Here is a 24290-nt window from a genome sequence, read left to right as displayed (position 1 = left end):
AAAAAAATATATCAATTGCGTTTTATACATCTTACAAAAGATATTGGTGATCATATTGACATGAGGCCAATTGTAAATTTTGGCATTATATAGTGAAGATATCATATAAGCCTGCAAATTAGTAACCATGAGATGCCACTGTCATCTGCAATTGTAAGATAAGCTTGGCAGATGCCTCTTTAGTAACTATAGAGAAGAAGAATTGTATAAGAAAAGATAATTTGTCTTGAAAAGAAAGGGTATCTCACAACCTATTGTCATGATTTGCATTGAATGGAAACCTCAGCCTATCACTAAACCTGCATTAGTTGTACATGTATGGATACAAGATTAGAGATGTTGATCATTTGCTGTCATCAAACTGTGAGAGAAGCCCCATTATCTGTCATTGTAAGGTTGAGTATCATTGTAGCTGCCTTTGGAGCCCTGACCAGAGGATAGAAGCCAAATTTCTCAAAATTGTATGATAAATAGTACTTAATGTGCTTAGGGGCAGAACCAATAACTGCAGAATTAGAAAATCTTGAAAGAAAATTGAGGTGAAACAAGGTCAAGCAATGGTACAAGCCCACCCAACAGTAGATCCCAAAAGTAGGTGGCTTAGTCTAAAAAAATCCAAATATACAGAGATGGTCTAATGCTAACCAAACAGATTATCATATGCATTATTTTCTAAACTTTCTGCATACTGTCTATGAAAATTTTTCTCGAATAAAATTTATCAAAAAAAAATTTCTTGAATAAATCATAAAACATAGTAAATACTTGGTTATCCACCCAAGCTACTTTTTTGGGGAAATTACAGAAGACTGATGATATTAGAAGCCTCAAGTTTTGGACAGTGCAATTGAGACACCGAATCTTTTGCCAATAATGTCATTATGATCCCTTTTTTAGTTTTTCTTTTGAGAGAAGGTAAAGTATTGAATTAAAATAACGCAAAAAGATCAACTCCTACACAGCAAGAAACTGTGAATAGTCTGTCTTTTCTGTACATTTATATCTTGTATTCATGGTTACAGAAAGAGAGCTTGAATCAAAAGAACTATACGGTTTGCCCCTATAACTTGTGTGATCCTACCCAAGAAAACAATATACCCCAAAAGACTTTCAACAGATTTTCAACTATACGGTCTGCTGATTAGCACTTTCCCAACGTTGCAGTCCACATAAAAAAACCACTTTGAGAGGAGCAACAGTATTCCATACACTCTGGAAAATTTTCCACATCAGCCTTGTTTAATTTGTTGTAGAATGATCCAACTGTGAACATTTCTGACTTGTCAGATCTGGAGTGATGGTACTAATTTGTTGCATCAGCTCCATCCACTGCCTTACCTTCCAGTCAATCAAATTCCTTCTAAAAACAGGGCACCACTCACTTGAGTTTCCTTCCTGGAAGAGTATTTCAGCTCAGTCTTTGTTTTGTGCAATCTCAAACAGAGAAGGGAAGATCTCTTTAAGGGGTTGGTCTCCACACAAGTCGTGTAAAACTTTATTCTTGTGTCATCCCCTCCAAACTGCACACCTACATGCCAAGTTTGTCTCAGCTGGTACCCAATTCAAGTTAGTAGCACCGTACTTTTCAATAGGGGTGCTCACGGTTTGGTTAACCGAACTGTGGACTCTTTTTTGAAACTGAACCAGTGCCACAGGTTTTTGAAAAACTATGAACTGAAATCAACCGGTTAACTGGTTGATTGGTTCAGTTCTTTGGTTTCTTGGTTTTTTATATTTACAATATATATTATATATAAATGTATCATATAAATACTATAGATATGTATAAAATAATATACTATAAATAGATAACTATAAATATAATATATATTTATATTTATATATATAATGCTTATAAATTTACATATTGTATATAGATAATAAAACATATATATTGAAAATATATAATATATACCGGTTGGTTCGGTTAACTACTGGTTTTTCTTTTAGGTTAACCGAAACTGAACCGGTACCACCGGTTTTTGAAAACATCATTAACCAGATTTTCCAGTTTGGTTTCTTTGGTTTGGTTCAGTTTTTTGTTTTTTTTTTTTGGGCAGGCCCTACTTTTCAAAAATAGTTTTTCTCCACAGCATATTATGCTATCCATTCCGTTTCCATAACCATTTTCCTATGCATGGGAACTTAAATTTCCTTACATTCATCACCCCCAAACCACCAGCCTGCCTTGGATAAATATCATACCTTCCATGAAGCTAGTCTCCTGTCTATCCTCTCCACCATTAGTTCCTAAATTTTCTTTGAGGTGCAGTTTTCTCCTAGAGGCATTCCCAAATGTCTTGTAGGCAGTTTACCTCTGGCAACCCACACAATCAGCCAGATGGTCTAAGCCTGTGTCCTCCCATGTGGCATCTTCCTCAGATAAATTCTTCCAAGAAACCAAGGCTTGCTTAACAAATTTACCTCCAACCTTGACCCACCTCAGGTCTTGGATGTAATGTGGTTCAACTACCAGCTCCCCATCATTTGTAAACTGGGGAAGAAGTGGTGTAACCTCTGCTGGGTTGGCTACACATGGTTTCAGTAGAGACATGAAATATGGGATGCAATTTAGAAGGGGGTAAAGCCAACCTGTAAGCTACCTGTCCCAACCTTTCTATAATCTAGAATAGGCCAAAAAATCATGGGGTGAGTTTCTTCCATACTCATTGAATCAAGGATGTCTGATGGTAGGGCCTTAGCTTCAAATAGACAAACTGTCCCACACTAAACTCTAGCTCTCGGTGTTTCTTGTTGTAACCAGACTTCATTCATTGCTGTGCCCAGTGTAAGTGCATCTTCAGTGCATCCACTTTGCCACTGATGATGATCCCTTCCATAAGGTACGAGTGCTGGGAGAGCCCTACCAAAAACTCCTACAAATGGTGTAATACAAGTGGACTCAAAAAGGTGGTATTGTACCAATACTCAGCCCATGATATCCAAGAAGTCCATTGATTCGACCTATTCCCAATGAAGCATCTTAAATATGTTTCCAAACACCAATTAATGACCACCAATTTCCCATCCATTTGAGGGTGGTAGCTCGTAGAATGCAAAAGTGTGACTTTCTGTGCCTTAAAGTATCTGCCCAGAATTGACTCATAAACAATGGGTCATGGTTAGTTAGCATAGAAGTGGGCGTAATGGAGCTTAGAAACATTTTGTACATAAACTTGGACCACTAGTGCTACTGTATAAGGGTGAGGTAAGGTAATATATGGGCATATTTGCTCAGGCGGTTCACTACCACCAGTAACAGACTTTTCCACTGATTTAGCTACTTAGTAATGAAATCCATGGTAACATCATCCCATATTTTCTCAAAAATGGGGAGGGGCTGAAGTAAACCCACTGATGACTGAGTGTTATATTTTGTTGTTAACATATACCACATTGGTTCACATAGTCTTGTACCATGCCACACTAATAATAATGAGCTGTCAGCCTCTTATAGGTGTGAAGCACCCCTGAATGACCCCCCAGGAGCTGCGGCAGCACTAAATGCCCCTTAAAGAAAGTTGCAGAAACTAGGGTTTCAAGAGACAGAAAGAAAGAAGAGAAGAGAAGAAGAAGAAGAAGAAGAAGAAGAGGAAAAGGAAAGCAATGTGTCGAGAGCTGTGTTGTTCACTGTTCACACCCTCAAAACTTCACTTTATAATTGAAAAAAATAGTAATTACAATAAGGCCCCTATCTGGGTGCCCAAATACTGAAAGAGTATAAAAAAGGAGAAAAAGACCAAAAATACCCCTGTCTAATCATTCTCAACACTCCCCCTCAAGCTGAGCATATATGCCAATCATGCCAGTTTGGCAAGGTTTTTAGCAAACTTTGGATGGTGAACGCCTTTAGTGAGCAATCAGCTAGTTAGTCTTATGACCTTACAAAATGAAGGCAAATATCTTTGCTAGCAATTCTTTCTCTAATAAGGTGTCTATCCACCTCAATAAACATTGTACGATCATGTTGGATAGGATTGTGAGCAATATTTATGGTTGCTTGATTGTCACAATATAATCTCATTGGAACATCTGCTTGGATGCCCATCTCAATCAATAAAGTCTTCAACCAGAGTAGTTTAGACACTCTATGAGCCATTGCCCTGTATTCTGCCTCAGCACTAGAACGAGCAACCATAGATTGCTTCTTGTTTTTCAAAGAAACAACATTGCCTCCAACTGAGGCACAATAACCGGATTTAGATCTTCTATCATCGATGGACCCTACCCAATCAACATCTGTGTAAGCCTCAATCTTTAGATGGCCGTGGTTAGAATACAACATCCCTTTGCCAAGGCATCCTTTTAGGTAGGCTATAATTCTGTTAACGGCCTGCATATGAGATGCCCTGGGTTCATGCATATATTAGCTAACTACTCCAATAGCATAAGAAATGTTAGGTCTAGTCAAACAAAGATACAGAAGGCATCCCACCAATCTTTAATATACCTCCCTATCTGGAAGAACTTCTCCTTCAGTAGAGTTCAACTTGTGGTTGGGATCAATTGGAGTTTCTATAGCCTTACACTCTAATTTCCCAACATCATGAAGCAAATCAAGTACATATTTCCTTTGTGACAGAAAAATCCCCTTCTTGGACCTTGCAACTTCAATGCCAAGAAAGTATAGGAGATCACCAAGGTCCTTAATCTCAAATTTAGAAGCAAGGAATGACTTTAATTGAGAGATACCTGTGATATTATCACTTGTTACAACAATGTCATCAATATATATTATCAAAATTGTTACTCTACCATAAACTCTTCTAATAAATAAGGTGTGGTCAGCCTAAGATTGAAAAAAGCCAATCTTTAAGATGGCATTCCTAAAACTACCAAACCATGCTCTTGGAGACTGTTTTAGCCCATACAAAAACTTCTTCAAGCGGCACACTTTTCCATCACCGTTAGGGAAAATTACCCCAGGTGGTAAGTCCATATACACTTCCTCTTGTAAGTCCTCATTAAGGAAGGCATTCTTTACATCCATTTGATATAAAGGCCACGAGTAATGGGCGGCAAGAAACATGATCACACAAAGGTTTCTAGATAATCAATGTCATAAGTCTGAGTGTATCCTTTGGCTATAAGCCAATCATTGTATCTTTTAATTGAGCCATTTGCCTTGTGGTTAACAGTATAAACCCACTTACACCCAATAGGAATCATATCTTTAGGGCAAGGAACAACCTCCAAAGTCTGGTTCTTTATTAGGGCCTCCATTTCTTGGTTCATAGCTTCCTTTCAATGGGGGCAATGCATTGCCTCTATAACACTGCAGGGGGTGGAAACATAAGAGACGGCAGAAATATAGGCACAACAGGAAAGTGAGAGAGCACCATAAGACACAAAGTTAGTGATAGGATACTTGCTACATGTCCTCTTCCCTTTTCGAATGGCAATAAGAAGATCAAGGTCATAATCAACAATAGGACTTTAGGAGGTTCAAGATTACTTGAATCTAGGGAATCAGATTGTAATGGGCATTCTGCTTCAGGAGCCAACCTCTTACTGCACCTGATGAAAAACTGCTACCAGGACTGAGGTCGATACACAGGAGGTGGAGAAGGAATAAAGGTAGGAAGAGAGGGAGGAATAAAGGTAGGAACAGGAAGGCAGAAGGGAGTCCAATTTTCACTTGCATTCTCCCCCTGAAGCAAAGGATGGGATGACTGAAAAAAGAAAGAGGATTCCAAAAAGGTAACATCCTTAGAGACATATCCCTTTCCAAAAAGAGCATGAAAGCATCTATAGCCTTTTTGGACTAGAGAGAAACCAATGATTACACACTTAACTGATTTAGGATCAATCTTGCGCAGGGAAGGACTCATATCATGAACAAAACAAACACAACCAAAGAACTTAATGTTAGACAGTGTATGCCCTTAGCTCCAATCAGATTGATGTACATTATGACATTTACTGTAAATAAATAAAGTACATATTTGATTCATGTTATTATGGTGTGTTTCTGTGTAATACCCTTAAATTGGACACGTACGAGACTCGTGTTAGTTTAGAATGTTCACAGCCGTTGGATAAGTCTGGGGAGATTTTCCTACCAAGGCTGACACTGATGTGCCGCCAAGTGTTGGGGTAGCCTGTCTCAGCTGCCAGGGTGAGACCCGAGGTACATGCAGTGTAGGTTTACTTGAAACCCTAAACCGGACCAGATTTCCAGTATTGCCCTGGACCGTGGAGATTGATGGGCAAAACTGGAAAGTTACACCTGAACCCTAGACTGGATTATGATACTGCACTAGGTGTCGGATTAGGCTATCTTTGATATGGCAATCAGTGAGATCCTTAGACGGGGTCAAAACCTGGGTATGTTGGGACAATCTGAGAATTCATCTGAATGGGTGATCATAGTGACAGGATCAACCCCTTTGTCGGGCAAAGGTAATGATCGGGGATGCACTCTCTTTGATGGAAACCAAGACTGCCGGCAGCCAATTTCAATCGTTGAAATTTGTTTTGCAAAATATATTTATATACGGATATACATACATATATATATATATATATATGTTATAGTTTCAAAATGTTTGCAAAAAGTTTTAATTCCCGGGATCCATGTGAGTAGAGAGTGCAACACTGTTCCTTGCAGCCGAGGGAGAAGTCCTCTCTTGTCGGGCAGTGTTTGATCATTATGGGCTGAGAGGTTAAGTGTAAGACCATTGAGGGTAATACCTGATGGGCTAATCTTGCATCTACCCACAGTCCCTGGGTTTTTATAAGGTGACTTGGCCCAGGACCATTTAGTGTAAGTGTTGGGCCCGTTAAGAGCACATGGTGATGGGCTCAGGGGTTCATTGCCCATAACAGTGAATTCGGTCAGGCCTTGTAACAGAGGTTAGGCTGAATCCATGTGGCTGATGTGTAGATCAATGTTTGAGTCCCACACCATACAAAGAAGCCCAACTGGGCAGCAATTTGGAAGGCCACTGAGCACATAAGACTTATTGAGCCTAAAGCCCGTTTCGAACTAGTTTAGTTAGACTAATTAAAGAGGGGCGGATCTGGGATTGGATCAGCAGATAGGATAGGGAGTTATCCCTATCCACTTAGAGAGTCTAGATCTAAATACAGATTTGGATCTAGAAACCTCCTAATGAGATTAGGAGAGAACTGATCTAATTTGCAGACAAGATAAGGATTTATCCTTATCACTTGAAGAGAGTCCAGATTCAAATAAGGATTTGAATCAGGAAACTCCTAATGGGATTAGGAGCTGATCTCTTTAAGTCTATAAAAGGAGGGGGCGAACCATTCAGTTCATCCCAAAATCCCAAAGATCAAATCTCAGATCACACAGAGAGAAGACAACAACAGTGTGACTGCACCATCTTCTCCCTACGTTCTCCTCCAGTTGCCGCCTACTGTCAGTTCAATCTCCAGTTTTGTAGAAGCGATCAAGAATAGTTCTTGATATCAGTCTTTGGAGAAAGGCTGATCTGAAGTCGTGCTCATAGCCTCCATCGAATTCTTGCTGAAGGATTCGGTTCTTGGGAAGAACACTGTTGATTCTGCTCCACCCTGCACTGTGTCATCTTCAGTGGGAGCAGTCTTTGGATACTTCTTTGGGCGTGAACACCTTCATTGGAGGATACTTTTCTTCATATCAGGTATATCCCTCTCCTACATCTTGGTTTCAGATGTGGTTGGATTCTTGGTTCAAGATTGATCCTTGAAAATGTAGATTTTCTAAAACAGGGAATGTGATTCCTAGGTGTAAGAGAGAAATTTTTGAAATCTTGAACCACGTCCAAATCTTGAACCAAAATAGACTAGATCTGGACTTGTGCAAATGGACAGAAGGTGTTCTACCCGATTTGCGCAAATTAGGGTTTTTTCTAGGAAATCAGTTCCTAGTTACAGGGCGAATGATCTGAAATTAATCTTTATAAATCTGGAATATATTTAAAATTGTTCTTTATTATTTTCTTGATTTATGGGTTGTTCGTACAAAGGAGATCGAAATCTTTAATAGCGCAGGAAATTTGCAATTTCGCAGTTCTATTCATTTTGGTCTGAAATTATTTTTTTTTTAATTTTTAGACTAAATGTATAGGTATTCGATCTAATGTAATATTAATAGAAAATTAGGGTTTTTCTATGTTATTTTATTCAAGATCGAAGTTGCATGCGCTCGAGAAGAATATTTCATAGATGGGAAAATTGCTATTTGCGATTTGCAGTTTATGAAACTGCAAACTATGATCTAACATTTGTTTTGTAGGTTTGAGATGTGTGAACAACCCTGTTACTAATTCTTGTTTATTCTTTAATCAGTAAATTCAATTTCAGATCGTTTCTTGAATTAATTCTTTAAATAAAAATCAAACCCTACACCCATTCGAATCAGATTGGTCCAAACTGGTTGGACTGAATCTGTGGTTCGACGGAGGCTGATGTCAACCCTAATTTCCCACTTTTGGGTCAAGGGATTGGTGGTTAATTATGATCTTTAATTCGGCCCACACCTGTAAGGCCTAGTTTTAAAGAGTTAAAACTGTAAAAGCTATATGGGTCGAACTGCTAACTGCTATTCAGCCCATATACCTAGATAATATTAATCAATAATATTATGGTTTAAATTGGGCTTTAATAATGGGCTTTACAGATATTAATTGATTGGATCAATTCTATCCTTGCATGTGATGTATGTGTGATGTGCAACGTACATGGGCCATAAGTACTTAGCCCATGCAGATACGATAGTGGCTCTTGCGCACACCATGGCCGAATGCACATCATTGCCATGGTATCCCTATGGGTCATTGGATGACCTCCCTCAGTGGTGGGCCCCACACCCTGAACAGGATACGTGCGGAACCCTAACCGTTTAGGGCCCATCAGAAATCTAACTTTATGAAAGTCAATGGGAGCCACTTTGGTTTGACCTAAATTAAACTAGGGCGTAACTTTTGTTCTCTCCTGAAATATGAGTGCATGTGATAGGGGATTCATATGATGAACTTTCTAAAGGCCTTCCATCATTAGCATGAAGATGGGTCATTCAGTAATGAGGAAACACACCATAAAATTGGGTTATCCATTTGTTGTTGGATCTGTCGAAGTGTTTCATAAGATGATAGGGGCGTCATAGACCGATGTGGGAGGGGCTTACTAGAAAATGGAAGACTCTCTCATGGTACCTTGGCGTTCACGAATATGATGGGTGAGCACTCACCGGACAGAAAGGTTTAACCTAAAATGGCAATGAACCTTGTCTGACAGAGACCAAAGGGAAATCTCATACGATGAGTGGATATGATCATTCACAGAAAGGTGGTGGGGTTATGTAGCTGAAATAGTTGGCTCCATGCACCCTATGTGATTTTCCACATTTCCAGAAACATAATTCGTAGTCTCCGTCACTGAGATAGGAGAGAAATCTCGGAGATGAGTAAATGGAAATGAACATGGATTAAAAGCCATATCTATGTAGATAACATGAATCAAATTAGGTTGTAGACTAATGTTTGTTTTTTATCAAAAATGGCAAACGAATAATTTGCTAAACTGTTGGACGACAACAAACTAAAGGGCTCAAACTATGCTGATTGGTACCGTAATCTTATGTTGGTCCTAACGTCTGAAAAATTGGACAATGTAGCAAAGAATCCTATCCCAGAGCGTCTGGGAGATGGGGCTTCTGAGGTCCGTAGGAGGGAATACCTTGAGTGGGAAGAGAAAAATTCCCTGGCCCGGTGCTATATCATTGCCTCCCTGGACAATCTAATACAGAGGCAGTTCGATCAGATCGATCTTGCCAAAGACATATCGGACAGTCTAAAGACAATGTACGAAGAGCATAATCGTTCTACTCGGCAAAAGGTCTTGAAACAGTTCATGACTGCACAGATGTCCAAGAGCCAACAGGTTCATGACCATTGTTTTCAAATGATGAGCTACATCAATGAACTTGAGGCTCTTGGATCCGGGTTGGACCATGTCACTAAGGTAGACGTCATCCTGAATTCTTTGCCTCCTTTCTTCAATCCGTTCATCATGAATTACAACATGAACAAGCTAAATGTCAGCATTCAAAAACTTGGCAATATGTTGTAGAGGGCTGAAGAACTGATTAAGAAGGATGAGCCTCTTGGTATGCTTGTTGAAGCTAGCAAGTCAGGCAAGAAAAAGAGGAAGGCAAAGAAGAAACCCAAGAAGAAAGCCACCAAGTCCAAGAAGACCGACCACTACCTGGAATCCAAGAAAGGTAATTTCGAATCCTGTGTCATAGAAACCAATTTGTTGGTAAATTCTGTTTCCTAGTGTATTGACTCCGGGGCATCGACTCATGCATGTAAACTGCAGGGGTTCAGGATAAGCAGAAGACTGAGTGATGGAGAAGTAACTCTTTACTTGGGGACTTCTGCAAGTGTTGCAACTACGGCTATAGGAATTGTAGAGTTATTTTTCAGAGAGTGATCAATTGTACTGAAAGATTGTCTTTATGTACAAAATTTGAGAAGAATTTTGATTTCTGTTTCAACATTGTGTGCGGATGGATATTCCATTCTTTTTGGTAATGCAATTACTATTAAAAGAAATAACAAATTCATTGCATACAGAGAACTTGAGAATGGTCTCTATGTTCTCCATCATTATCTGGAAACTAACATAGCCGAATCTACGTTGGTTGATACCCCCACGAAAAGAATCCATGATACAGTTAATCCCACGTGCTTGTGGCATTACCGACTTGGCCATATTAATATAGATCGTATCACAAGGTTGGTAAAGGATGGTCCTTTGGATTTTCTAACTGTAGAAGATCTTCCCACTTGTGAACCTTGCCTTTAGGGTAAGATGACGAAACAACCATTTAACGGTAAGCCTGAAAGATGTACAGGCACGGTTGACCTTATACATACTGATGTATGTGGTTCCCTGAGTGTTAGGACTCGTAACCAACACATGTATTTCATTACATTCACTGATGATTATTCTCGGTATTGTCACGTGTACCTACTGAGACACAAGTCCGAATCCTTTGAAAATTTCAAGGAGTTCAGACAAGAGGTCGAGAAACAGTTAGGGAGAGAAATTAAGACCCTTCAATCGGATCGAGGTGGCGATTATCTCTCTGACGAATTTAGGGTCTACTTGAAGGTTAACGGGATAGTATCACAGTTGGCTCCTGCTACACCATAGCTAAACGGTGTTTCAGAGAGGAGGAATAGGACCTTATTGGATATGGTCCGGTCACTTCTTGTACACTCAGAGTTGCCCACATCCTTTTGGGGTTTTGCATTAGAGATTGCGATATACATGCTGAATCGGGTTTCAACCAAATCGGTTCCGAATACTCCATACGAACTTTGGACCGGAAAGAAACCAAGTGTCAGGCACTTGAAGATTTGGGGTTGTCTAGCACACGTTAAAAGAACGAGTGCGGACAAATTGGAATCCAATACCAACCGTTGCCTTTTCGTACGGCTACCCCAAAGACTATGGGTTACCTATTCTATGACCCAGGAGAACAGAAGGTGTTCTATAGTCGGAATGCCCATTTCTTGGAGGAAGATTATATCCTGAACAATCATCGTCAAGAAGTTGTTCTTGATGAGGAGAGCTCAGGACCAGTGAGAGATGTCCCACCATAGCTAAACGGTGTTTCAGAAAGAGGGCATCGATTATTAGGAAACCTTTTCGCCTGTGGCCATGCTTAAATCCATTAGGATCCTGCTAACAGTAGCAGCATACCATGACTACGAGATTTGGCAAATGAATGTCAAAACTACATTCCTAAATGGAGATCTTAGTGAAGATATCTATATGCAGCAACCGCAAGGTTTCATAGTTGCGGGTCAAAAACACATGGTATGTAAATTAAATAGATCCATATATGGACTTAAGCAATCTTCTAAAAGTTGGAACATCCGGTTTGACTCTACAGGAAGTCCAGTGGTAATTATTGGCTCAAACACCCTGTATTCAAGTTGAAAGGATAAGCTAAAAATACCTAGAAATGATTAAGCAATTAGCTCTCTAAATCATTCAAATAGAATTTGATTCAGCCTTGGTTTGGTGAAACCCCAAGGCAATGAACAACCTCTTTCAAGCGCATGTTCATCCTATGCATGAATGATGATTCTTATATCTCTATCAAGAATCTAATCATTCATGCATGCATTAGATCAAACATTTCAAGGGCATCAATTCAGATTGAATGATCACCAACTGAATTGTGCAAGTTATCTCTAATCTTGCATTCAATTCAGTTCTTGAGTAGCAAATCTGAAATTCTAGAGTCTTTCTCAAGCACTCTAGAATTTTCAAGAGTCTAGAACAGATCGGCCAATACTGGATGATGAATGTCTGAATTCTCTCATAATCAATTCAGACATTACAAATTACAGATATGAAATTTCAGATCTGAATTTGTAAGAAGGCAGTTCGACTGATCAGTTCTACAATTAATATTCTAATAAGAAAACTCAAAGTTGAATATGATATATTCGAATGATACAAGAAAACTAATTATAGAATTGAATTTACAACAATCAAACTTCCATTACAGCAAGAAAGAAAGATAGATGGAGAAATTACATAATCTTTAGCTGAATTCGTACACAAAGTATGCAAAAATTAAGTAAGAGTGTGACTTAGATCTCTCAAAAGCTTCTCCTCCATTGAATTCACCTTCTCTTCTTGGAATGCTTGGATCTCCTCAACTCCTCTCTTGCACCTAGCTATCTCTCTTCTCCTCTCCTTGAATTTCGAACCCAAGAGACCAAGGAGACTTAAACTTCGGCCATTGAACACCATTCGCCTCCAAGAGGCCTCCTTAAATAGGCTTTCGAGGAGTCTAGAAGCTGTCACCTCTAGCCTCTCTTGAAACTTCTAGAATTTGCTGCCATTTTCTCCTCTTGAACCTTCTAGAAAATGCTGCCCCTTTCTCTTGAACTCTCTAGAAGTTGCCGCCCCTAGCTCTTCTTGGGCTGCACTTTGGGTTGCACCTTGGTTGAAATTTGGGCTGCAATTTAGGCTGCTCTTGAGCTGAAATGAGCCTCCTCTTTGCTGAGCCGAATTGGCTTTCTTGCTAGGCTCTCTCTTTGGGTTCTCCCAAAGAGTGTAGCATGGGCTGCATGGGCCGAGTGAACCTCTCTTGTTCTCTCGGCTGGGCCATGGTTCTAGCTAGGCTAAATTACCTCAAATTTGGCTCTTTTCTTTTTGTTTTATGCCTTCTTTCTCCTGAGTTGGTTTCCCCTGAATTATTTCCTGAAATTAAACTGAAATGGGGTGAAATTCAAACAAACCGTCATAAAAATCATGCATAAATCCTTATAAATTGTATGTAAATTATGTACTCATCAAATACCCCCACACTTGAGCTTTTGCTTGTCCTCAAGCAAAGACATTAGCCATAAACTGATCATCCCCCCTTTTATTCTCACCATTTACCGGATGAATTTCTAGGAGGGGAATGCATTGAGTGGGCTTGGCCCTGATCAATTATTAAAATACTTGCCACAACCGGGGTGGGACGGGATGGAGCCCCATGGGGACGGGTCAAATTGCCTTCTCTAGTGGACATTAGTAGGTGCTGCCCCGAGCTGAAGTTCTATTCTATGGACATGGGCTCTCTTGGGTGGGAGAATTGCTGGTTCTAGGAAGGCATCACTATACTGCTATAACAACTAACAACTACTGGAGTTGGGCCAGATCTTCCTGTGTGATAGTATTGTTGGGCTGTGAGGACAGCATAGGCTTGAGTGCGAGCAAACCCAAATGCACCATGGTGTGGATACTCATTAAATTGGCAGTACTTAAGGAAGGCCTTGGTAGACGCCCCCTAGGCCTATTGGGGCTCAAGTCCTTGGCCCAATCAACCCCCAAAATGATATCCTCCCTAGATCTTCAGTCCAATAGTTTTACAAAGCCCACTACAGCTGATGTTAGACAGTCTTGTATGCCCTTAGCTTCAATCGGATTTGATGTACTTTTGTTATTTAGTGGAAATAAATTAAAGTGCATGTTTGATTCATGTTGTTTGGTGTAATTCTGTGTAAAACCCTAAAATTGGACACTTATAGAAACTTGTGTTAGTTTTAAATGTTCACAGCCATTGGATAAGTCTAGGGAGATTCATCCTGCCAAGGCTGATACTGATGTGCCACCAAGTGTTGGGATGGCTTGTTTCGATCATCAAGGTAAGACCCAAGGCACATGCAGTATGGGATTGTTTGAACCCTTGAACCGGACCAGATTTCCAGTATTGCCCTAGACCTTGGAGACAGATGGGCAAAACTGAAAAATTACACCTAACCCCTAGACTCGATTATGACACATCACTAGGTGTCGGATCGGGCTGTCTTTGATGTGTCAATCAGTGAGATCCTTAGTGGGGGTCGAAACCTGGACATGTTGGGGCAGTCTGAGAATTCATCTGAATGGTCATAGTGACAAGATCAGACCCTTTGTCGGACAATGGTAATGATCGGGAATGCACTCTCTCTGATGGAAACCAAACTGCCGGCAGTTGATTTCAATCGTTGGAATTTTGTTTTGCAAAAATAAGATATATATATATATATATATATATATATATATATATATATGTATATGTAAGGTTTCAAAAGATTTGCAAAAGGTTTTAATTCCCGGGATCCATGTGAGTAGAGAGTGCGGCACTGTTCCTTGCAGCCGAGGGAGATGTCTTCTCTTGTCGGGCAGTGCTTGATCATTAAGGGCTGAGAGGTTAAGTGTAAGACCATTTAGGATAATACCTGATGGGTTAATCTTGCACCTGCCCACAGTCCCTGGGTTTTTATAAGATGGCTTGGCCCAGGGACCACTTAATGTAAGTGTTGGGCCCATAGGGTCCATGTGATGGGCTCAAGGGAGTCACTGAGTCTTTCAGTGAATTCGGCTGGGCCTTGTAATAAAGGCCGGGTCGAACCCATGTAGCTGGTGTGTAGATCAATGCTTGGGTCCCATGCCATACAAAGAAGCCCAACTGGGCAGCAGGTTGGAAACTAGTTAAACACTGAACACTTAATGGGCCAAAAGCCCATTTCGAACTGGGCTGATATGATCACCAGTTCATGGGGCGAATCTGAGATTAATGTTAGTAAAAGAATTGGGTCTTTGACCTTATCCACTCCAAGAGACCAAATTCAAATTAGATTTGAATCTGGTAACCTCCTGATAAGATCAGGAGTTAACTAACTTAATCTGTAGATAGGATTAAGATTAACCCCTATCCAAATACTGATTTGGATTGGGATAACTCCCAAAATATTGGGAGGTTTCTTAATCAAGAAGAAAGAGGAGAAAACCCTAGCAGAAATATCAGATTTCGAACTAGGGGTTTTGAGCAAGCAAGAAAGACATCCTACAATCTGAGATTTGATTTCTCACCGACTCCAGAGAGAAGAGACAGTTCTGCCCTCTTCATCCCTGGACTTCTCCTCCTTCAGCCGCCGCCACTCCCTGTTGGAAGATAGGATCTTTGCAGCAACAGAAAGTCAAGAAAACAATTCTTGACAACAGTCTTGCAAGAAAGACAAAAGGATTCGGTGTTCAAAGTTTCCACAGGGTTCTTGTGAAGAATCCAGTGTGTAGGACGCACCCTACTGGTTTCGTTCCATCCACAACTGTGTCATCTTCAGCAGGAGCGGATCTTGGTTTGTTCTTTGGGCGTGAACACCAACTTTGGGAGATATTATTTCTCCGGATCAGGTATAATCCTTCCTGTTTCTTTTTGGTTCAGATCTGATTTGTTTATTCGCCCCCCCCTATTTCGCACCCTTCTTGGCGTCCATTAGATGAATCCTACCATTCTTTCAGCTAAGTTGATTACAATTGGCTGCATGGACTGAAAATGTGCTGATGGGATGCACTGCAAGGCCTAATTGTTTGGCTAGAGAATGGGTGGCAAAATTAAGTGAAATCCCATTGTCAATCAAAACAGAAACCTCTTGTCTTTTAAGTTCTTAGGTCTTTTGAAATATTTGTTGAGGATATAAGTGGAACAAGCCGAGGATGGGTTGTTTGCATCTAAACACAAGTATTTACTTGATTTGTGGAAACTGTGAAACTTGCCTCCTGACCTTCCAATACACCTAGGTCCAACATAAAGTTGGATAATAGGAGTGGTGAAGTGATTTTAGACATGAGTAGATTCCGAAGGTTGGTTGGCAAGTCAATTTATTTCTCACTTACTAGGATATTGCAGAAGCAGTAGAAGAAAGCCAATTTGTATAATCCAGGATGATCTATTTAGTTAGATGCAGAAGTTGAATAACACAGAGGCTGAGAACTGATCAAAGAGAAGGACATAAGGTTACTTGCAAGGAGATCTGTGCACCATTTGTGAAGACAAAACATGCTAATATTCCCACAGAAATGTACGGAAATCTCAGTTAAATACTCTCAACATGTTCATATATCATGTCTATGCCCCAGCCTGAGGGTGAGTGTTGGAGATGACCAGATGTAATGACATTGTTATGAACATGTTGCTGTATGCTAATCGTACTGACCTTACAATGAATATAAGAAGGGACAGGTAGTAGGTTAATTCATTTCAGTCACCCAAAAACCTTCTTCCTTCATCTCATACTACAAAATCTTTCACTGCTAGAACTTAGTTTTCTACTGGCCATTCCAATTCAAATAACACCGGTAGATCATATATAAGTTGAAGCACTAGAAACAGCATTTCTAGTATAAGAAAATATCATTTAGTTACAAAAGCTAAACAAACAATGAAAAGAACTTCCTCATATAGAAAGACCAAATAGTTACACCAACCAAGAAATATAAATGATTTTAAGGCCCTGCGAAGCAGGATTGCTATTCTTAGTAGAACATAACTAGAGATACATAAAAAAGACCTTGTGTGTATGCATCCTTTTGGAATACTAAAGAAGATAAATCTGGGGTCTTGGGAGGGCTAGATTGGGTACAGTCCTAACCTTTGGCATTTTTTTCCCATACAAAGTGGCTGCCCTCAGACTCAAACATGCTTTCTCATGGATGTCAGTCCGAGATTTTTTCATTACACAAAGTAATGGCCCCTAGATACACCTATGTACTTATCTCTCTTAAACTCACAAACAAGATGCAGAAAATGATATAAATTGTAAGAAGAAGGAAAAACAACTACCATGCTTCAGGTGTCTGGTATAAGGAAGCTGAACTGCCAAAGCAAGAAACAAGCATGTCAGTGTTCACCACACCAGGGCTAAGGGCAACAATTGCCATTCCATCAGGCAATTCTTTTGCAACAGATTTAGTCAAACCTTCAACTGCCCATTTTGAAGAACAATAAGGTGCAACCTGTTGAAATGCAATTAGCTTCCATTATCTAAATATTTTTCCTGCCAATAAAATACATTTTGAAGACCAAGAAACCATTATCTGATAATAAACCCTCAGTACCTGTGCAGCTGCAGATCTTCCCCAACCTGATGACAAGTTGACTATAATTCCTTGCTTTCTTTCAAGCATAAGAGGCAGGAAGTGACGTAGCATGTTTGCTGTCCCCTTTATGTTAGTATCTATGACAGTATCGAACTCTTCTGCTGGAACTTCCCAGATCTTGTTGTTTTTATTAATGGTCCCTGCGTTGTTTACTGACAACTAAATTTGCTTCAGTTCCACATACAAGTGGCACCTGGTTTTGAAATAAACAACAATTAATCTAAAGAGAACGAAATGGACTTACTAGCTCTGTATATAATTAAGTGATTATGGGATAAAATGCACACAAAGTTTTAATGTGACAACACAAGTTTTTTACTTGGGATTTAAGATATAAACATTCTGACTTTCTAACTTCCAGTGGGTTAATATTGGAAACAAAAAATATGGAAAACTTTATGTTTGGAGTAAGTTTCACACCAATTTGAGAGAAATTTACAACATGATCCACCAGTCATATCACTGGATTGTGTTTGCGTATGTATGTGATTAATGACAGACAACTTAGTTAGGATAAAGAAAAGAGAGGTAGAATATCAAATCCCACTAAAACATTGGAAAGACAAGACCCCATACAAAGAGGGACTTCCGGGATATTGTGCTGATTAATTCAGTGGACTTTTCATCCATACAGTTTTTAAAAGGGCTGTAAATTCCATGAATTTGGGTGTGGTGGTCAAGGACAAGGTGGAAGTGGACCTTCAAGATGGGCTTATGTGGGGTTCACATGTCCATAGCATCCTGGAGGATAAGCAGATAGAGTTTTGTGGAGATAGAGAGGATGAGGGAGAAATGCTGTTCACTGTTTTTTTTTTCTTTCTTTGGTGGTAGTGGGGCAGGGTAATTCACAAGTAGAAAGGGTTCTAGAAGGGGATTAAAAGATACAGAGAGGGGAGAACTTCAGCAGCAATGAAAAATTTCCAAATATTATTCATCAAAAAACGAATTTACAAATATTTCTAATAGATATTGGACTAATTTGGTTTAAAAGAATACATGATTTTATGAAGTTAAAGAATGCCTGCCACTAGGTCTGTTCTTAACCAGATCAGCATTGACTTGGTCCTGAACTACATTCGTAAGTAACAAGGCCCAGAACTGAACATATCATTAATCATTTAACTGAGCTTATCAGGTCCCAACAACAAAAGAACAAGTCAAGCTGGTACTTTGGAGGGAAAAGACATACAACCAAATAAAAAACAAATGCAGGGCATACATTTGATGGGAGAAAACTTTACTGTTTGACAAAGATAAACCTAATAGATAAAGCTCAACCACAAAGATCCAAAATCATTTGTTTTCTGAACAAAAGTATTAATAGATTAGCCTTTGTGACAATGATAAACATCAGATACAAGATAGCCAAAATAAAATTTGGACCTAAGCCAGCAACTAATGGTCGGGGTATCAAGACAAGAGGGAACCAAGGTCAGGAGGATGGCATGATTGAAAAAGGTAAATAGTGAATCCTGTCTGCTATGCATAAGAAACATAAAAGGAAAACTTTCATGTCCTTTCATGTCATTGGAGCCAGAGTATTTGATAAGTTTTTACTTTCATGTACACAGTGTACAACCAAACACCTTCCGTATTAAGTTTGCCTTACACTGATGAGAGGGTTGTCTCGGGTTGGCAGCCAACATTAAAATGTTTGTGAAATTCTCACAATCATAGATCCAGAATTGACATTTCTGGCACTAGAAAATCAGTGGAACAGGATTCATTTAGCTCATTCCATATAGGGGTGGGGGGAAGAAGTTATTTACATCAAGAAACTACAGGGAAAGAAAGAGGATTATAATGGACGGACCAGGGTCAGGGGGACCAAACACGAATTTCAGTGACAAAAGGATGTAACAAGACATCCTCTAGCAATTAATTCCGAGAGGCAGTTTCAGCATTCTTATGGTCTGGCAGCTTCCTTTGAAGACCAAGGTTTCAAGAAATGGCATGACACGAGAAACGGAAGAAGGATTTTCAAGTGAGAAGTGAGAAAAATCCAGACTAAAGCATATACCGAACCCAGCTACCCAAGGTTTCCGAATTGCATCAAAACAAAAGCAGAGACAAGCTTATGAAAATTAGAATACCTATGATGTCTGGTACTCCCTTCCTTTCTATCACAATCCGCGCCAAATCTTCCACGTTGTTATCTGATTTCTGCAGGATTTGACCATTACACCAGAACACACTCATTACAAAATTTCAGAGAGAGAGAGAGCTAAGCATGTCCATTGCATGAGTAAAAACAGAAAAAAAGAACTAAATAACTGAAAAGGGGTAAGGAAAATGCACAAACCACATCAACTTTCATAAGAAGGTGCTCGAAGGAGGAAGAAGATGAACTGTTATCTGATGATGAGAGCTCAGCTTGAAGTGAGTTGAGTTTATCTTGTGTCCGTGCGCATCCTATTATTATGTGACCCCTCTTCGCCATCTCCAAGGCCAATGCTCTTCCCAAGCCTCTACTCACTCCCGTTATCAGTATCTTTCGAGGCCCCGCCTTTACCACTGAAACTGCCGCCATTCCTCTCTTTCGTTTCCGTTTTTTCCCCTTCCCTTATCAGTTTCGTCGTGGTCGCTCTCGCCTTATATAGGGACGCGCGTATGGCGAATGCTACGCGAGGCCGAGTAATCTGAGGCGGTGAGACTCTGAGCCTGAGCGGCTTCTTTATGGGCTGACTCGGTTCACTTAACCGGGCTTATATAGCAACCATCCTTGTGAGCTTTCTTTAAAGCCCCTCTTGGGCATGTCCGCATTTCTCCGCTGAAAGGTCTCCGGATGTCAGCACTGACAAGATGGAGACGTCGATTGCGATTGACCCAGATCACCTCTCGCGGCCTCTGTATCTTCAAGTTGACCGTCGAGAACCCAGGCATGTCGGAAGCCGAAATGGCCCGGAAACTGCGTACCCTATGTACCCAGGGTCATTTTCGAGACGCTCTATCGCTATTCTACTCCCTGAACACACCGCATTCTCAAGTCTACGCCATCCTTTTCCATGCCTGCTCGCGACTCCGCTATCTTGACGAGGGCCGACGCCTCCATCAGCACATGCTTGATCATAACCATGAAGCCGGTCTTTACGTTTCCAATCATCTCATTAACATGTACGCGAAGTGTGGTTGTCTAGACTTAGCCCGTAAATTGTTTGACAAAATGCCTGAGAGAAATATTGTTTCTTGGACTGCTCTTATTACTGGGTATGACCAACATGGCCGACCTGACGATTGCTTCTGTCTCTTCTCGTCCCTGATCGCCCATCATCGCCCCACTGAATTCGCCTATGCAAGTGTCCTTAGCTCCTGCAATCGCATTCGAGGCCAACAGGTACATGCTCTCGCATTGAAAACATCTTTTGATGCTTATGTTTATGTAGCAAATGCTCTCATTACAATGTACTCCAGGAGCGGCTGTTGCGATCAGAATTATGATGGTAATGATGCTTGGTTCATCTTCCAAGCCATGTCCTTTCGTAATCTCATTAGTTGGAATTCGATGATCGCAGGGTTCCACCTCTGTGGTCGTGGAACTAAATCTCTCGAACTCTTCTCTCGGATGCACTTTGAGGGCATCGGATTTGATCGTGCAACGCTTGTCACTGTCCTGGCATCCATGTGTTCCTGTTATGATGCTGACTTTGATCTTCTTATGCATTATTATCAACTCCATTGTCTTGCTACCAAGACTGGGTTTGCCTTGAAGGTTAAGGTTGCTACTGCACTAGTTAAGGCCTATTCCATGCTTGGAGGGGATGCCACTGATTGTCGCAAGCTTTTCTTGGAGATACGTGGCCATCGAGACGTTGTATCTTGGACTGGGATCATAACAACATGTGCAGAGAAGGACCCAGAAGAAGCATTCCTCCTCTTCTGCCAGATGCGCTGGGAAGGTGTGGATCCAGACCGTTATACCTTTTCAATTGTCATCAAAGCATGTGCAAGCCTCGCAACTGGGCGCCATGGCTCATCTATCCACGCACAGATCATTAAAGCCGGGTTTCAGGATGACACAGTGCTTGCCAATGCCTTAATCCATGCCTATGCAAGGTGTGGCTCTATAAGCCATTCAGAGAAAGTTTTCAATTCCATCATGGATCGTGACACGGTGTCATGGAACTCAATTTTCAAGGCTTATGCCCTGCATGGACAAGCCAGTGAAGCATTAGATCTCTTTGCAAAAATGAACGTCCAACCGGATGCAACCACTTTTGTTGCCCTCCTATCAGCCTGTAGCCATGCTGGACTTGTAGACCAGGGAACTAAAATTTTTAAAACAATGTCTGAATGTTATGGAATAGCCCCTCAATGTGATCATTACGCCTGTATGGTTGACATTCTTGGGAGAGCTGGCCGCCTTATTGAGGCTGAAGATTTAATTAACAGAATGCCTATGGAGCCTGATTCTGTGGTGTGGAGTGCACTGCTTGGTGCATGTAGGAAACACAATGAACCAAAGTTGGCTGAGCTGGCAGCAGCGAAGTTGATGAATTTGGAACCTAAAAATTCTTTAGGTTATGTATTGATGTCAAACATATATTCTTCAGAGGGTAGTTTTGATGATGCAGCACTTATTAGGAAACAAATGAGAGGATTTAGGGTGAGGAAAAATCCTGGCTTGAGCTGGATAGAGATTGGTAATCAAGTGCATGAATTTGCAGCTGGAAGTCAATTCCACCCACAAAGAGATGCCATATATGCTGAGCTTGAAGTACTGATTGGCCAGTTAAAGGAGATTGGTTATGTGCCTGAGATAAACCTAGCATTGCATGATACAGAAGAGGAGCACAAAGAGGAGCAGTTGTATTATCACAGTGAGAAGCTAGCTTTGGCATTTGCATTGATGAGTGCAGGTAATCCTTGTTTTGGTGGGGGAATTATAAGGATTATGAAGAATATACGGATTTGTGTTGATTGCCATAACTTTATGAAATTGGCATCAAAATATGTTCAAAAAGAGATACTGGTGAGAGATGCAAACCGTTTCCACCATTTTAGAGATGGTTTGTGTTCTTGTATCGACTATTGGTGACCAATTGATATCAACAAAAAGACTCATAAAAAAACAATTGATATCAAGAGAAAATAGCAGGAACCAAGAGTACATTGGCCTAGTTCTTCACGGCATATCTAGAGGTTTTGCCAGATTTGTCAGGTTCACTAGAGGAGGTTATGTTTATAAGGATATAACTTTCAAGCTTTATGAGACTCATGTTCCATGGCAGAAGTGAGATGGAACTGACTACCAAGTGGTTGAAGATTTCATGATATGTTGTCTAGACATTCAACATGCAATACAATCTCCTTCAACAAGGTTGGATCACCGTGGGCTGTTATTGATGATTCTGAGTGAAAATTTGAGGCATGTAATTGTGGTTAGTTCCTTCAGTCTTCAAATGGAACCTTCAACAAGGTTGGATCACCGTGGGCTGTTATTGATGATTCTGAGTGAAAATTTGAGGCATGTAATTGTGGTTAGTTCCTTCAGTCTTCAAATGGACTATTCTGTTGGGCTCCAATACCCAATGTTCTGTTGCACTTAACACCATTACCCTAGTCAGTCTGTAATACCATAATGGTGCAAGCAACCTTATGTGAACAAAGGATAAGGAGCATTTAGAGTAGATCTCTATTTGTGGTTGGGATTTATTTGTGTTATAAACCATTTATGCATGCTCTTTTTCATAGTTGTCAAGGCAACAAGGCGCCCTTGGAGGCTCGCCTCGCCCAATCGCCAAGCAGTTTTGTGTACTGTGTTATAAAATACTTTTATATTTTTTATTTTTTGGCATTATAATTATAAAATAGATATTATTAAACTAGAATATTCATTTTATGTGTTTATATTCTAATTTCTTTTTATTATTTTCTTATTTGATATGGTTTAATCTGTTAAACAGTTTTGTATGCCCTTAGCTTCAATCAAAATTGATGTACTTTATGAGTTTATTGTAAATGAATAAAAGTGCATATTTGATTCATGTTCCCTTGGTATGTTGCTGTATAATACCCTTAAACTGGACATTTATTGAGACTCGTGTTAGTTTAGAAAGTTCACAGCCAGTGGGCCGGTCTTGGGAGACCTATCCTGACAAGGCTTACACTGTGGTGCCATCAAGTCGGTTGAGGTGGCTTATCTCAGCTACCGGGGTGAGACCCCAGGCACACACAGTGTGGGATTAATTGAATCTTTGAACTGGACCAGATTTCCAGTATTGCCCTGGACCTTGGAGATTGATGGGAAAACTGGAAAGTTACACCCGACCCCTAAACTCGATTATGATACTGCACTATGTGTTGGATCGGGGTGTTTTTGATGTACCAATCAGTGGGATCCTTAGCGGGGGTCAAAACCTGGGTATGTTGGGACAATCCGAGAGTTCATCTGAGTGGGTGATCATAGTGACAGGATCAGCCCCTTTGTCGGACAAAGGTAATGATCGGGAATGCATTCTCACTGTTGGAAACCAAGACTACCGGAAGCCGATTTCAACCGTTGAAATTTGTTTTGCAAAGTATATTTTATATGAGATATAAAAGTATATACATTATGGTTTTTAAAATGTTTGCAAAAGGTTTTAATTCCCAAGATCCATATAAGTGGAGAGTGCAACACTGTTCCTTGCAATCGAAGGAGAGGTCCTCTCTTGTCGGGCAGTGTATGATCATTAAGGGCTGAGAGGTTAAGTGTAAGACCATTAAGGATAATACCTGATGGGCTAATTTTGCATCTGCCCACAGTCCCTAGGTGTTACAAGGTGGCTTGGCCCAGGGACCACTTAGGGTAAGAGTTGGGCCCATAGAGCCCATTTGATGGGTTTCAGGGGGTGCACTGTCTTTAA

At 40.4% G+C, this 24290-nt stretch overlaps 2 protein-coding genes across 2 annotated transcripts; one reads left to right on the top strand and one right to left on the bottom strand.

Moving 5' to 3' along the window:
- LOC148852852 (NAD(P)-binding Rossmann-fold superfamily protein) lies at positions 1–20021 on the bottom strand. Its single transcript, XM_088946250.1, has 5 exons — positions 19748–20021; positions 19539–19608; positions 17404–17597; positions 17129–17301; positions 1–426 (listed from the first exon to the last, which is right to left on the bottom strand). Exons 1-5 carry the CDS (start codon positions 19973–19975, stop codon positions 357–359), a joined length of 735 nt encoding a protein of 244 aa, XP_088802376.1. The 5' UTR covers positions 19976–20021; the 3' UTR covers positions 1–356.
- A 209-nt stretch (positions 20022–20230) lies between these two features.
- LOC148852851 (Tetratricopeptide repeat (TPR)-like superfamily protein) lies at positions 20231–23429 on the top strand. The gene has a single exon (XM_088946249.1). The coding sequence runs from the start codon at positions 20231–20233 to the stop codon at positions 22478–22480; it is 2250 nt and encodes a 749-aa protein (XP_088802375.1). The 3' UTR covers positions 22481–23429.
- The last annotated feature ends 861 nt before the right edge of the window (positions 23430–24290 follow it).

Source organism: Nelumbo lutea, chromosome 5, assembly GCF_056320005.1.
Source record: "Nelumbo lutea isolate HS-2025 chromosome 5, American lotus-T2T, whole genome shotgun sequence".
NCBI lineage: Eukaryota > Viridiplantae > Streptophyta > Magnoliopsida > Proteales > Nelumbonaceae > Nelumbo > Nelumbo lutea.
This window is presented reverse-complemented; position numbering and strand designations above follow the sequence as displayed.